Here is a 13,221-nt window from a genome sequence, read left to right as displayed (position 1 = left end):
TTGGAGAATTATTACTGACTGGCCCTTGACTAACACCAACTTAAACAGTAAAAGTTCTTACAAGGTTTAAGGGAAGCAGCCAGAAACACTCCATAAGGCAAACGAGTGCTTGAAACAGTTTCCAGTATCTTTCTAGAACTCTGTTGTTCCAATTCAATATTATGAACATTTTAATCATTTTCATAAAAAAATATGAAACAATGAAAAGGACATTCTCTAAAATGTCATAAGGCCATGGAAACTATTGTAACACCCTTGAATATTTCTCAGGGCCTTTATTTACTGTTTGGATAGGTAACATGCAGCTGGCTACTGTTGACTGCCAGTGTTAGAAGTATTTACATGCCTAAGCATTTAATGGTAATGGGCCAAGATAACTCAAAGCAAGAAGAAGTAGCCTACATCACAAAATATGTACTGAAAATTAGACATCTTGACTTACCTCAAAACAATTGTTCATGGGACCTGATGCAACAACATAATTTGGTGTTACACAATCTACACTGGATTTCAAATTTTCCAAAAGAGCCCACAGTACCATTAATCTATTTATTTATGTCCTGAAAAGTATTCTCCTCTAAGTACATCACTCATTACTTGAAAACAGACAAACTGTCCTAAAATATTTCTCCCAGTCAGATGGATGAGTGCTGTCCTTCCAAAAAGCTCCCTCAGCACTTTCTTTGTAACATTTCTTGTGCAGGTCAGGGTTTGTGGCAAGGGAGCAACAGCTCACTTTATATGGACCCCCACCTTCTTTAACCAAATACAGTGTAGTAGCTACTGAACCTCACAGTATTATTCTCCACTGTACAAAATGTCTAGAGATTGAAACTACTGTATTATTGATAGTAGCTGGAATCACATCTAATACACTCAGAGCTCAGAAGGATTTCTTTTGTGCATGGGAATGATGCAAGCTTTACATAAAGCTATATACTAGAAATACTTTGAGAGTAAAATTTTGTTGTCTAGATATTGTAAAAGGAAGTACAGGAGCTTTAGTTTATATCCAACACTAAGACAAAGATTCATACCATAATCAATATGATGCAGCAAAATATTTTTCTTCATGATGGTGTTCAGATAAATCTTGGGCAGAATTGTGATACACTGTTTTACTAGAGTCCCGAGTTCAAACCAGCGCTTATGGTAAAATCAACATCTTCCATACAATACACTGAGCAATCGCATGCAAAACAGCAGGACATCCTGCAGTGGGTCAAAAAAAATTCACAATCCTGTGTTAACTCTTGTGGCTGGAGTACATACAGCCTTCTAAAGCCTGACAGCTCCTACACACACAAAAATTTCTCTTCATGTCTCAGAACTGAGCTTACAAATACAAAATTTATAACTACAGCTTTAGTTATTGCATTGTTGTGACATGAATTAAATTATGGCAAGAAGCTGATATGGCAGATTGCTTATCATAGCAATTTTTCAAGCCAAAGCATTTAGTCTGCAGTTTTGCAGTCTCAAAAGTTACAGGCTTCCTTGTTATTCAAATGGCCTCATTCTTGCTTTTATAAACCTCAGAGAATATTAGTTAAGGACTGGAACTGATTTAGGCATTGAAGAGGATGATTTTGTCTTTCTCAACCTATGGTGCTTTCTACTAATTCAGCCAGAACCTCAATTTTGAATTATTACACTGTTAAAAAGCAATTAGAGTGAAGTCATGATACCTGATGACCTTGCCACAGGGTTCTAAATCAGTCAATCAATATTTGAAAAATAAAATTTGGCCTGGAAAGACTGTTTAAAAGCCTAGAGGCAGCTGGCAGGAAAGCCATCTCTCTTGATTTAAATAAGCCTACAGTGAAAGATGCACTTTCAGAATGTAGCACGGGAAATAGCAATGCAAGTCTTTTTAGTAAGTTTCATACTGAGATATACTAAAGAATAACTCATATTTTTAAAATTTTACTTGTATAATGGGCATTTCAGCATCTAATTTATGGAGGGAGATATGAAATAGCTATTACCTATTTCACCGTATCTAACAAAGGTCACAAAACAAAAAGAAAACAATCCCTGCCATGTACTGGATTTGGAATATATTGTTCATGAAACAGGAAAATCTTTAAAACAGTCCTTGCATGTTCCATGCATGTACCTTTGCAATATACATGCATACAATACTGCTTTTCCCATTCAGACCTGTGTTTGTCCAGTGTAGGTACTTGTCCACCACAAAAAAGTGATCACAGTGAAAGGGTTCACAGAATATGGTGTTCTTCCAAGAGAGGGAATGGTTAATTCATAAATTTAATGATGGGTAGATTACCAAAGTAAAATCAGGAGCACTAAGTTAAACTATTCCCAGCCTTTTTAAAGCCATTATTGACCCATGTAAGGTAAAACCGTGGTCATACTTATGGGCTCAATGTGCACAAACCTGCTTAAGACAACCAGCCATTATTTTTCTCCTCTGTTTGGAATTTTCAGTAAACTGGGACAACAGGCACTGCAATGAAACTAATCTTTACCAAGAATTTACACCTACCATATTTGCAGCATTTATTTCTAGTGATTTCCAGGCACTGTATGGTCAGTAAACGATATCAGAAAAAAATACACTGTAAGAAAGGTAAGATTTATCAGGACAATTTTTTTTTTGGCTAAGAAAAACGAAACAAAAGACAAATTGCCAAGCATCATAAAGTATATAGTATACAATCAGGATGGCATTAAGAACCAGAAATTTGGAGTATGCAGAAAGCATATTCAGAATCTGAAAAGAAAGACACATAATGCACTGATATGAAGGAGAATTATAAGGACCGTAGTTGAAAACATTTCTTCAGAATGAAAAAGATTCCTGTGAAGTAGTATTGGGTGATGTCTTCAAGACAATGTCTTCAACACGGAATGAATTAAAGACAACAAAAACTTTAGCTGGAATTACTTAAAGATGACATATTGCAAAAAATTTCACTGAGCTAATAAAATTGTGTCCTATTTCAAGAAACTCACAAATTTGTTGATAAACAGTAGACTACTTTTCCACCTTCTTTTCTTCCTCCATTTTGGTGTGATTTCAGATTATTTGTTGACTTTAATGTTGCTATTATTTATCAAACTGGCAGTATCAGAATCACAGCTACATTATTTTGTAGATTTTTAGACTGCACTGAGTAAAAAGAGTTATTTATCCCAAAAGCTGAGAGTCTAAGAGGAGACAAAACAATAAAATGGAGGGATCAAAATAGAGAGCATGCCCACAAAGGCTGACTTTATGGTCAGCCCATACAATTTTGCTGTCCTAGCTTGGGTTTTTAAAGGTAAATGATATATTTCTTTACTCTTAGAAAGAATTTCGATTACATCCAGAGAACCAATGAGAAAAACCTTTTTATTTTCACTCACTTTCTTTTACTTTTTCTTTAAAATTCATAGCTCATTAAAATACACACTATGAAAGAAAAAAAATCCAAGTTCCTAATTTAACTTGATTTGGAACAGGAATCTAGACAAAAGATACAGTGCACATCTTGGACTCACCTGAGTCTCACCCATCACCTGAAGCACTAAGAGAGTTGTGGGATTCCCTTACCCCACAGGGTCTGCTCTAAAAATGTCATTCTGGCTGTGATGTAGATATTATTTTACTCAAAGTGGACAACCTTCAGCCAGAGAGATTTTTGTGTCCAGAAATCTGCAGTTTAAAGTTGCAACATCCTTTTTGGTTTTTTTTGGGTTTTTTTCTGTTGTTTTGTTTTGTTTTGTTTTTTGACTTATGGGATCTGAATTGAAACTTATATTTCAATCAAATTACCTAATTAATGGAATTTTAAAAGATCGAACACGCTGCAAAATAGAAAAAATTGACTGATAAAAAGATCAAGAAAAAGCACCCAAAATCAAGATTATTCCCTAGGGTACTACTGTTATTGAAACCACCTTGACAGGCTGAAACATACAAGACCTTATAGGAATCTTAGGGAAAGAGAATGTAGAGATTCAAGTTCAGATAATGCAAGGACTGGCTTCTATACATATGTAGGAAAAAAAGGTCTGTCCAAAATCATCGCAGGAAAAGGCATTTAGAAAGTGATTTTTCTGATCTATCCTTATATTCTGATATATCCCCATATGGCTGTTTCTCTCCGAATATTCTATATTTATTTTGGATTGCTAATCCAGAGTGAGACTATTCTTATTTCTGCTTGTTATTCCACAGAGACCAAATAGTGACTGCTATAGTAATGACATCTGAAAAAAGAAAGCCTACCAGTAATAGCTAGTTCTAACATTCACAAGGAAGTTGGATATCCAGAAGGATCCAGGCACTTAAATGTAGCTGCTGCAACAGTCTAAAAAAGTGATGAGAATGCCCTCTCTTCCCTTGGAAAAAAAAAGTGTTCCTCCTTAAAACATCTGCCAGAAGATTTAAGTTTCCTATTAGATGGCTGGATCTGAAAGGAATGAGATTTTGCTTCACTGAGAAAGCAAAGACTCCCAGGAGGGTGCCACACTCCTAGCTTCTATGTTTGCTTTAAATAGGAACTCGATGGTCCAAACTGATACAGGTTGCCCTATTAAGGATCACCTGAAAAGGCAAAGACTTTAAATACACCTTTCACCTCATGTCTATTTATAAGAACAGCCAGATCTTTTCCATGACCTTGACAATCCAAGTGAGCTGCAGCTGGATGCTGCCAAGTAGTGACCAGAGCACACTGAGGCAGTCCCAAAGCAATTAGGATAGCCAAGCTGTCATGGAAAATGATCACAGTGCATTTGCCACTGTCTTTGGAACTGCACTTTAGAGGAAAAAAAGTACAATGCTGAAAGATGGAAGGAGCTTCAGAAGTCATGTAAGAAATGCTAAGAAGCTGAAGACATGCTGTCTTTGTTAATGAACAAGAGATCCCAGAAATTAGAAGTGGCTGCCTTGTTTTTTACTCTATTTTTTGGCACTAGAAAAATAAAAGCCCTCTGTCCTTGGCTGTTTGGAAATCCATCCCAAGAGGGTAAGATACTCTGAAAGAAACAGAAGAGAGTTAGTCTGACTGCTGGATTTCAGGAATGAATCCAGGGTTTATGTCATTACCAAATGCCTTGCCAGAGGGAAGACATAGCCAGCCACCTATAGAGAGAAACAGCATTGTGTCCCAGTGAGCTCCAATTACTGCTGCTGACTTTTGTAGGCACTGGTTATACTGACATTGGGCTGGGACAGTAGGTGGGTGAAACACAACATCTCTGGCTTGATGTCATCCTGTAGTCTGCTTCAAAGGCAATTCTACTGGCAAAGTAGTAAAAAGATGAAGAATGAAAAATTTCTACAATTAATTATTGCAAACTCTGTACTTTGATAGGAAATTAATTGCACCAGGATTCTGTTGGAACACAATTCTGATAATTTTTTTTTTTTAACACACGGTTTGGTACATTGGTACTTAGCAAGTTTTTTTTTTTTAGAATTGTGATTAGAGAAACAGATGCTCCTTGTTTTGTCTTTGCTTTCAACAAAGGGTTTTATGTTCAGTTAGCTGTTAGTCTAAAGAGACTTGTTTTCAACAATCCTTTCTTCCCAGGCTTAATTTTTTAAATTAATTTGGAGGTCTCATCTTTTATATTCTGCTTGGGAAACTTAGTGAATGTACTTCTTACTTAGAAAGTAAATGTCTAAAATTAATAAATATTAGGAAAACTGGGACACAAACTTATGGAACTTCACAATTCAGCAATTTTAAAAGGCACTTCATAACATATAATTTTATTTCCTGTGTCCTAAATATATGATCCCTGAGGGAGGGGTGACATTTTTGTACTAACACCTATACAGTCATCTAGCCTATATATCCTAATTAAAAACAACAGTCAATAATAATAATCTTCATGTAACAATGCCTCTGTAATTTAAGCACATATATTCTTCAGAGGTATTGCTAAGAACAAACATGAATATCAAAGGTGAAATTGTTGTAAAATGGAAATTTGGCCATATTCAAGTCTCTTTCAGCAAATCTGGTGAGGCAGATCAACCACAGACAGATGCTGTAGCAACTAATTTGATCAATTTACTTACATTAGATGAAGTGCTAAACTACAGTTGTGTTGTTCCCTCTGCTAGAAAAATAGTGTCAAAACTTCAGATTCAGGAACTTATTTGAGGGGGGTGTGGGTTTATAACAGAGCTGATGAAGGTATGTAATAACAGGCAAAGAATTGCAGATGTTATTTTTATGTGGTGATTGGTAGCTTGGTTGCTGTTCAGGTGACCTGATTTTGAGAGCCCTTGAGTTGGAAACTGGACTTGTGATGTTCTCTACCAAAATTCAGACTGCGATATAAGGAAGTACTTCTTGCAAAGCAAAAAAAAAATTAAAGGAATAATATGCTTAGTAGCATTATGTTGTTATTAATTTTGGCAACTCTCAAACACTGGCCTAATATAAAAATGACTCAGAGTCAAGTCCATTGCTTTTGACCTTGTAATAAATAAAAACTTTCCAAAAACCAAGCTAGACTAAAATATTAAATCCCGGCTCCATAAGAGAAACACGACTCATAACAAAACCATTCTATAAGCACAAATGTCCCTGAAATCCTTGGCTGAAGATGCACAACATGAACAATTCTCTGGCTCATGACTGTGGAAAAAGCTGCTCTTCATTTAAATGTTTTTCATCAATGTAAAACCATCTTTAATTATAATTAATGGAAGGGGCTTTTATGTGCTGAATAATAATATGTTGCCAAGAGTTCAGCTTGGCACACATTCCTGAATTACAGTGGAGATTGATCTTAAAATGCAACAAAGAATAATGTGTAAAGCAGTCAAAGATACAATTAACTGAAGACAATACAGTAGCTATAGCAAAGTATAGACAGACAGGAAGTATTCTATGAGTGACTTAGGAAGTCATATTTTTTTCTAACTTTGGACAAAAGTCTTGTTTAGATTTCTAATTAGTGCCATTTAATTTGTCAGGAACTGAACCTCTAAAACATTTACCTCAATCTTATCTTAACCAGTTTACAATGGTGCAGTTGTACTTGCCAGGTTGCTTGACCAGATGCTAAAAGACACTGGCCAGCATTATAGTATGTCTTTAGAATTAAAATGCAGCTCACTTTGAGGCTCAGGCCAAAACTTGAAAATATAGCCTTTGCCTATCTCTAATATCTGAGCTATTTAGAGTTCTCAGATCCTGACAATTGTGCAGGGGAACTGGGTACATCTAGGCAGGGTTGTAACTGCACTCTGGTTATCCATGTCAGCTAGCGCATAAATGTAATCATATCAGTCTTGATTTTATGTTTTTATATATTTCATGGAGCAGCACAATTTATCTCACCAAACTTTATCTGTCTAAAGAGTGGGCAATTCACTTCATGACATTCCTTTAACCTCTTTTATCCATTCCAATTTTCATGGATTTCTACTGAAGACAGTATGAATCAGCTGCTTGTCTTTACTCTTGGTATGAGGGAGGCACAAAGCATACAGATAAACCCCAAATCATTCTGCTTCAAGGAATTATTTTCATTTAAACAAATCCATCACATAAAGATCAAAGAAAATACAGCACCTTTCTTTATTATCCTTTGGGCACCAAAATACTCAGCAGAAGTATAAATAACCTATAAATTCTCTTCTCACTGCATTTGTAGAGACTGAACAAACCAGAGCTTCACAGAACATTCACTAAAATGATCCCCAATACAGTCTGATCTGTTTTCTAGTCAAAAACCTGTTGAGCTCCATTTGAAATAGTAGCTTCCTACCAATTATGAAAAATAAGGGTTAGATCTTAGAAAATACAAAAGTTGCTCTTGAATAAAACAAATTTCCCAAGGTCACTTGCAGTCAGTAGCTGCTTTGAGAACAGAAATTTGATACCATCTTCCTTTTTTCACTCAGGCATTTAACACTAAATGAACAAGCCTTTAAAAAATACAGCAGGAAACATAAATTTCATTGATAATTATCTTGCCAAGTGTTTTTATAAATATGAATAAATAATAATACATGTAACTAAGTACAAATAAACATAAGGTTTATGGGCTCTTCATATAAACTTACAACATATATTTCCCAGGAGATTTGCAGGGTCACTTTTAAAACGTTACAGAAGATGTAGAATAAAACTTACAGTGCAAATCACTTGACTTAAAACTTTACTCTAAATTGATGTGTGCATCTTGAGAGCTTTCATTAGTCCCTAGTAAATGTTCAGCAGCTTGCAAGCACATTCAGCAAGACTAGAGTAATACAAGCTCTATAAGTGTTTGGGTGTTTATAAATGTAATTTCAAAAGGGGTTCTAGTTTTTTTAATGAGATAGCTGCAACTGAAAAAAATCCCCAATGCATGAGAAGTTACTTGAATGAATAAAGCATTTCTGGAATTTGCATTTTTACCTATAAGAAAGGTACACAAGATGAACTGCTGTTGACTAAACTATCTTTTTTTCTGCAAAGCAATGTTGTAATATGGGAATTTACTTTTAGCTGACTATATCAATCCACAATATAGACTCTGCTACTCTTGATGACCCAAAGTTGAAGCTGTTGCCTATCCTATCGACAAAGATTTTGCTTTTTAAAAATTTTCTGAGATGACTTGGAAATTCCTCTCAGTATCAGGGATTTTTCAGCAGGGATGTTTTGAATCATTTTATCAACTTTAAGCATCTAATTCTAGACATTTTGTAGTTTAAAACCCCAGAAGTTCCAAAAACATTATCTCCTGCTGTACCTGCAGTGTTACGTGACTCTCAGCTTACTAGTAGTGACTGAGATAAAGGAAAAAAATTACAAAGATAGTCATGGAGAGATTTTACAAATTCAGTTCTCACTGAGAAAATGGTACACAATACTATGAGGAGTGCTGCAGATAGCATTTAATCACCCTAAAGTGAAGATGAGGATAAAAACGTCTTCTCCATAGACATTAGCAGACCAATGTCTGCTAGACCAACGCTTCTAGACCTTCAGAGACCTTCTAACATGGTAACAATGAGACACGCACAGAATTTCAGAATGCAGTCACAAAGAGCTTTCCAAACATTCACAGTATCATTCCCAGGGAAATTTTGTGAAAGGGCAAAACAAAGATATATAGACTATGAACACAAATGAAAACCATATTTTCGAAAACAACAACAACAAAAAATCATTAATTAATTTTAACCTATGTATGAGAGTATTGCTTTCATTAATATATGCACATATAATTTCACTACAGTATTTTTTGATGCTATATGTTGATTCTTGCAATGACATATACACCAGCCTTGGGATATTATTTCCTAAAACATTCCACATGCTGAATGGTCTTTACACCACTTGCCTACCCTTTCACAAACTGTTAAGTGATCCTTGAAGTATTGTTTTTCTTAATCATCATTGCATCTGTGAGGATGCCATTTACCTAAAACTAATCCAAGATTTCATGGCACTTGAGTGACCATCTTTAAAAGAAAGACAAAAAGAGGCCTTCACTTCACTGCCTCCGAGTAGAATTGCAGCAGCTTTTATCAGGCACAGAATGCCAACACAGACAGGAAGTAATTTAGCATTATGTCATAAGCCTAAACTTTTTGTGTTCTCTTTTTTGAACTGCCTACTGATGAATCAAAGCATATGTTACAGCTTGAACTTTGGGGGTTTCTTTTTCTCCCTTTTTTTTTTTTTTCCTGCACAGCTATTATTTGAATCATATTATGCTCCTTGGAATTTAGTTTTCATCATTACCTCCTCTTACTATTTCTAATCTTCCAGGAACACATTTAGCTATGGCAGGTGACTCACTCCAAACAGTCATTTGTGAAAATAAGAACAACTCTACATATAATAAAAGAGACCAAGTGCATAAACTGCTATAAAACCAGTCTCATTTTGCCTATTCCATTTAATCTCTCATCAGCCTCTGAGACAAATTTAGTCCCAAGGTTGTATAACTATTAAGCAAACCAGAATATAATCAAATTAGGCTAGGCTAAACCCTAGTAAGAGATCACACTCAACAAAAGTTTATCTACTACAACCACTGACCTGTTCCTCCAAGAACTTGTGATGGAAGTGAGCATAAAAACTACCAAGTCACCAAGGATGTTCACCATTCTCACTATCAACTGCTGAACAAGCTTGGTAGTTTTTGAAAATCACTGATGCAGGTGTTTGGCAAAATTAATTCAACATTATTTTGAGGATAAGCACAACCTTCCTGTAGTATCAGACAACTGGCTTCAGTTGAAGTTCCAAGATTACTCTTTTGAAGAGAAAAATGCCAACATTTTCTGTTTTTCTTTAATTCAGAGTTGTCTTTCATAGGAACAAAAAACCTCAATGAGGACAGAGGTAGTTTTCTCCCCTATTCTGGCCATTCAATTAGTAGCAAAAGATAAGTTTTACAATAAGGAAGGAAAGCTGTGGACAGACCTTAGAAAATTCTGTTTCACTGGCAAGGAATTTCTTCTCTCAACCTACCTTCTCTTGATTCTGGCAGAGTGGACAATCACATTCAAAGCAATACTGGCGCATCAGCTGCTTTTGGCGTTCCCTGGTAGGCATCAGTGATTCCACGTAGCTGATGGTGAGCTGTATCCAGTACATTAAAAAAAAAAGAGTGTGTATATTTTGCAAAAAATCAATTTTCTGTGTATGTATTAGCAGAGGCAACATTTTTTTTGATACAACATTTTTCCCGGCATAAAATAAAATGCTAACAGATTATTTTCTAGAAGAAATTGACTACTTTTACAGAAGGTGAAAGAAAGAGAAAAATAATTTCCATGGAAGAACACTTTTTCACATTTCAGGATCAATATTGTTTGAAAATATTATTTCCACCCAAAAATATCACTATTTCAACTTTTAATCCTAGATTGGATGAAAAATAAAAGACGAAAGGAGAGTAAGAAAAGATAGCAAAGAAACTATGCATAAAGTATCTGAATCCCTTGTGCATGAAATCTCATTTTCTGTCTAGCTCCAGAGCTTAAGTGTGTATTTACCACTACTGTGATACAATATCCAATTATCTCTTCTATTATCTATTTCTGAGGGAGGACCCTACTTTCTTGCAAATATATGTTTGAGCCTGAGGATAATTTCTCTTATGCCATACCCATTTTCAGTATGTCTGTGATGTTTCCCTTATGACCAAGGAAGCACAAAAGCATTGCAGTCTAAGTTGTTGAAACTATTGACAAGAAGATTTATTAAAATGATAAAAGAAAATTTGTGCCTACATTTGTGCCATTTACAACTTCTTACACTGCACAGAGTGAATTACAATGAACTAGAGAGAAATCTGTAGTTTGTTAGCTTTGATGCCTGCCAGAAAGAATTTCACAGGACTAACCATTTGTAGAGTTCTTGAAATGCTTAAAGTTCTTTACAGGCACAAACTAATGATTAGGAAAAGAATATAACAAAAAGACAGCTCAGTTCAGACCACCATACAATCACATGCTATTCACTATACACTATATGCCCAATGCACTTTGAAACACTCCAGAGGGGTCAGAGCTGAAAAAAATCAGATCACATTATTTCATCCTGAGCCTAGACACGTCAACTAATTGGGAGAATTTTCATATGGTTTTCAGTTAAATCATGAGAGCCAATTCAAAGAAATTACAGGAAAACCTGACCAATTTTAGTAATGACCATGAAATCCATTGTAAGAACCTGCATTTTTGCAAATTAGTGAGCATTTTATTTGAATGAGCAATTAACAAACAACTAAAACAATGCCTGCATTCTTTTTCATTTATTATTACAGTGTAATTTGATTACATATTGAAGGAGGATTGTGTTAAAAGAAGTCTCCTGAGATGGCAAAGTCAAGCATTTAAATAAATACGACCTTAAAATTGAAGATTAATAGTATAATTAATGAAAGAGACAAATGAAAATTCCACAATTAATCAAAAGTTAGAAAATGTGAGAACTTTGTTAGGTTTAAAATTCTATATAATGTTGTGTCCCAGCTTGTGCATGTCTGAGCCTAGAGAGGATTAGTTTCACCAATACTGTCTTACAGCAGAACTGTCTGTACTAATATTTTACATGGGAGCCAGAGGCTTCCTGCTGATCTTTCTGCAGTGAATGGATGGAAATTGTGCTGCTTATTTATTTTCCATCCTTTTCTTCTAAGCTTTGTCTCTCCTGCCCCATTTTCTCCAATGTCCCTCTTTCTCTTCTTTTCTCTACCTCTCAACGTGAGTATCATTTTCCTGTCTTATTCTCAACACCTTATTATCTAAACCTGTTTTCTAGCCATAAATTCTAGTCCTTGCATAGCCACTTTTGGTGCAATGAGATGATTTCCTCCTTGTGCCAGTCTCAGATCTGTCCTTTAGCCTTATCTTACACCTTTCCCTGTTGTATTCACTTGCTTTCCCAAGTTAGCAGTCCTTGTTGACCTACTCTGATTTCTCAAACATCTTCAGTGACCCCAACAACTTTGTCCTCACTTCTTTCCACAGCTGGTCCCAATCTGCATCCCCCTTGGTGTGGTAAGAAAGATCTGTCTCTCTTCCTTCCTACAAAACCTTTTCCAACCAAGCTGCAGTCCTAAGCTCATCCTTCAGACATTCAAAACCCAATTTCCTTCTCCCATCAAAAGCCTTCCAATCTTCATGTCTCCTTGCAACTCACAAGTGTTTTCTGTCAAAATCATTTCACACACTGGCTGTTCTCACTCTCTTGTCCTCTGCATAAACATCTCTGGTTTTTACTCATGTCCTACTGGGCTTTAAGTTCCGGTGGCATCCACCAGTAAAAAAGATTTAACCAAGTTCAGACTTAGTGCAAGACAATAGGAATCTTCTGGGGGAAAAAAATCATGTGAGATTAGTCTATTCTTTGCCAAAATCTTTAAGACAATGGTCTAAACCCTGTCATTACTATTGAAACTAGCATTAGGCAGGGCTTAGTTATAATATTGCAAATAAACACAGAGCCAACACCAAATATATCTTATCTATCCAGCCCACAGACTTCATCCCTTTCTCTCTACATATTTTTGGTTCCTTCCCCCCCGCCCCCCCAAGACCTTTTCTCATTTATGTTGCAGAAACCATGGCGGTAGGAAGAAGTTTCAAAAAAGACATTTCTATTTCAGAGGTTACCAAACAGTTGTGGATATAAACAGTCACATAACAACATGCTCTGGATTAAAACATATGACTGGACAGAAAGAGGAGAAGATTCTTCATCACATTTATCTCTTCTTTTAGCATTTTAACAACAT

At 35.6% G+C, this 13,221-nt stretch overlaps 1 protein-coding gene across 7 annotated transcripts in view; it reads right to left on the bottom strand.

The window, feature by feature from the left end:
• The window catches only part of SMYD3 (SET and MYND domain containing 3), a 424,638-nt gene that overhangs the window by 72,829 nt on the left and 338,588 nt on the right, over window positions 1–13,221 (bottom strand). For all 7 annotated transcript variants that reach the window (XR_014954403.1, XM_085576951.1, XM_085576950.1 and 4 more), the window contains exon 8: window positions 10,449–10,559. Coding sequence is in view for 6 of the 7 variants with exons in the window: in XM_085576951.1 (XP_085433077.1) it covers window positions 10,449–10,559 (111 nt within the window). In the remaining variant the exon portion in view is untranslated. The remainder of the gene's footprint in view (window positions 1–10,448; window positions 10,560–13,221) is intronic.

This window comes from Lonchura striata, chromosome 3 (assembly GCF_050655825.1).
Source record: "Lonchura striata isolate lonStrDom1 chromosome 3, ASM5065582v1, whole genome shotgun sequence".
Lineage (NCBI taxonomy): Eukaryota > Metazoa > Chordata > Aves > Passeriformes > Estrildidae > Lonchura > Lonchura striata.
This window is presented reverse-complemented; position numbering and strand designations above follow the sequence as displayed.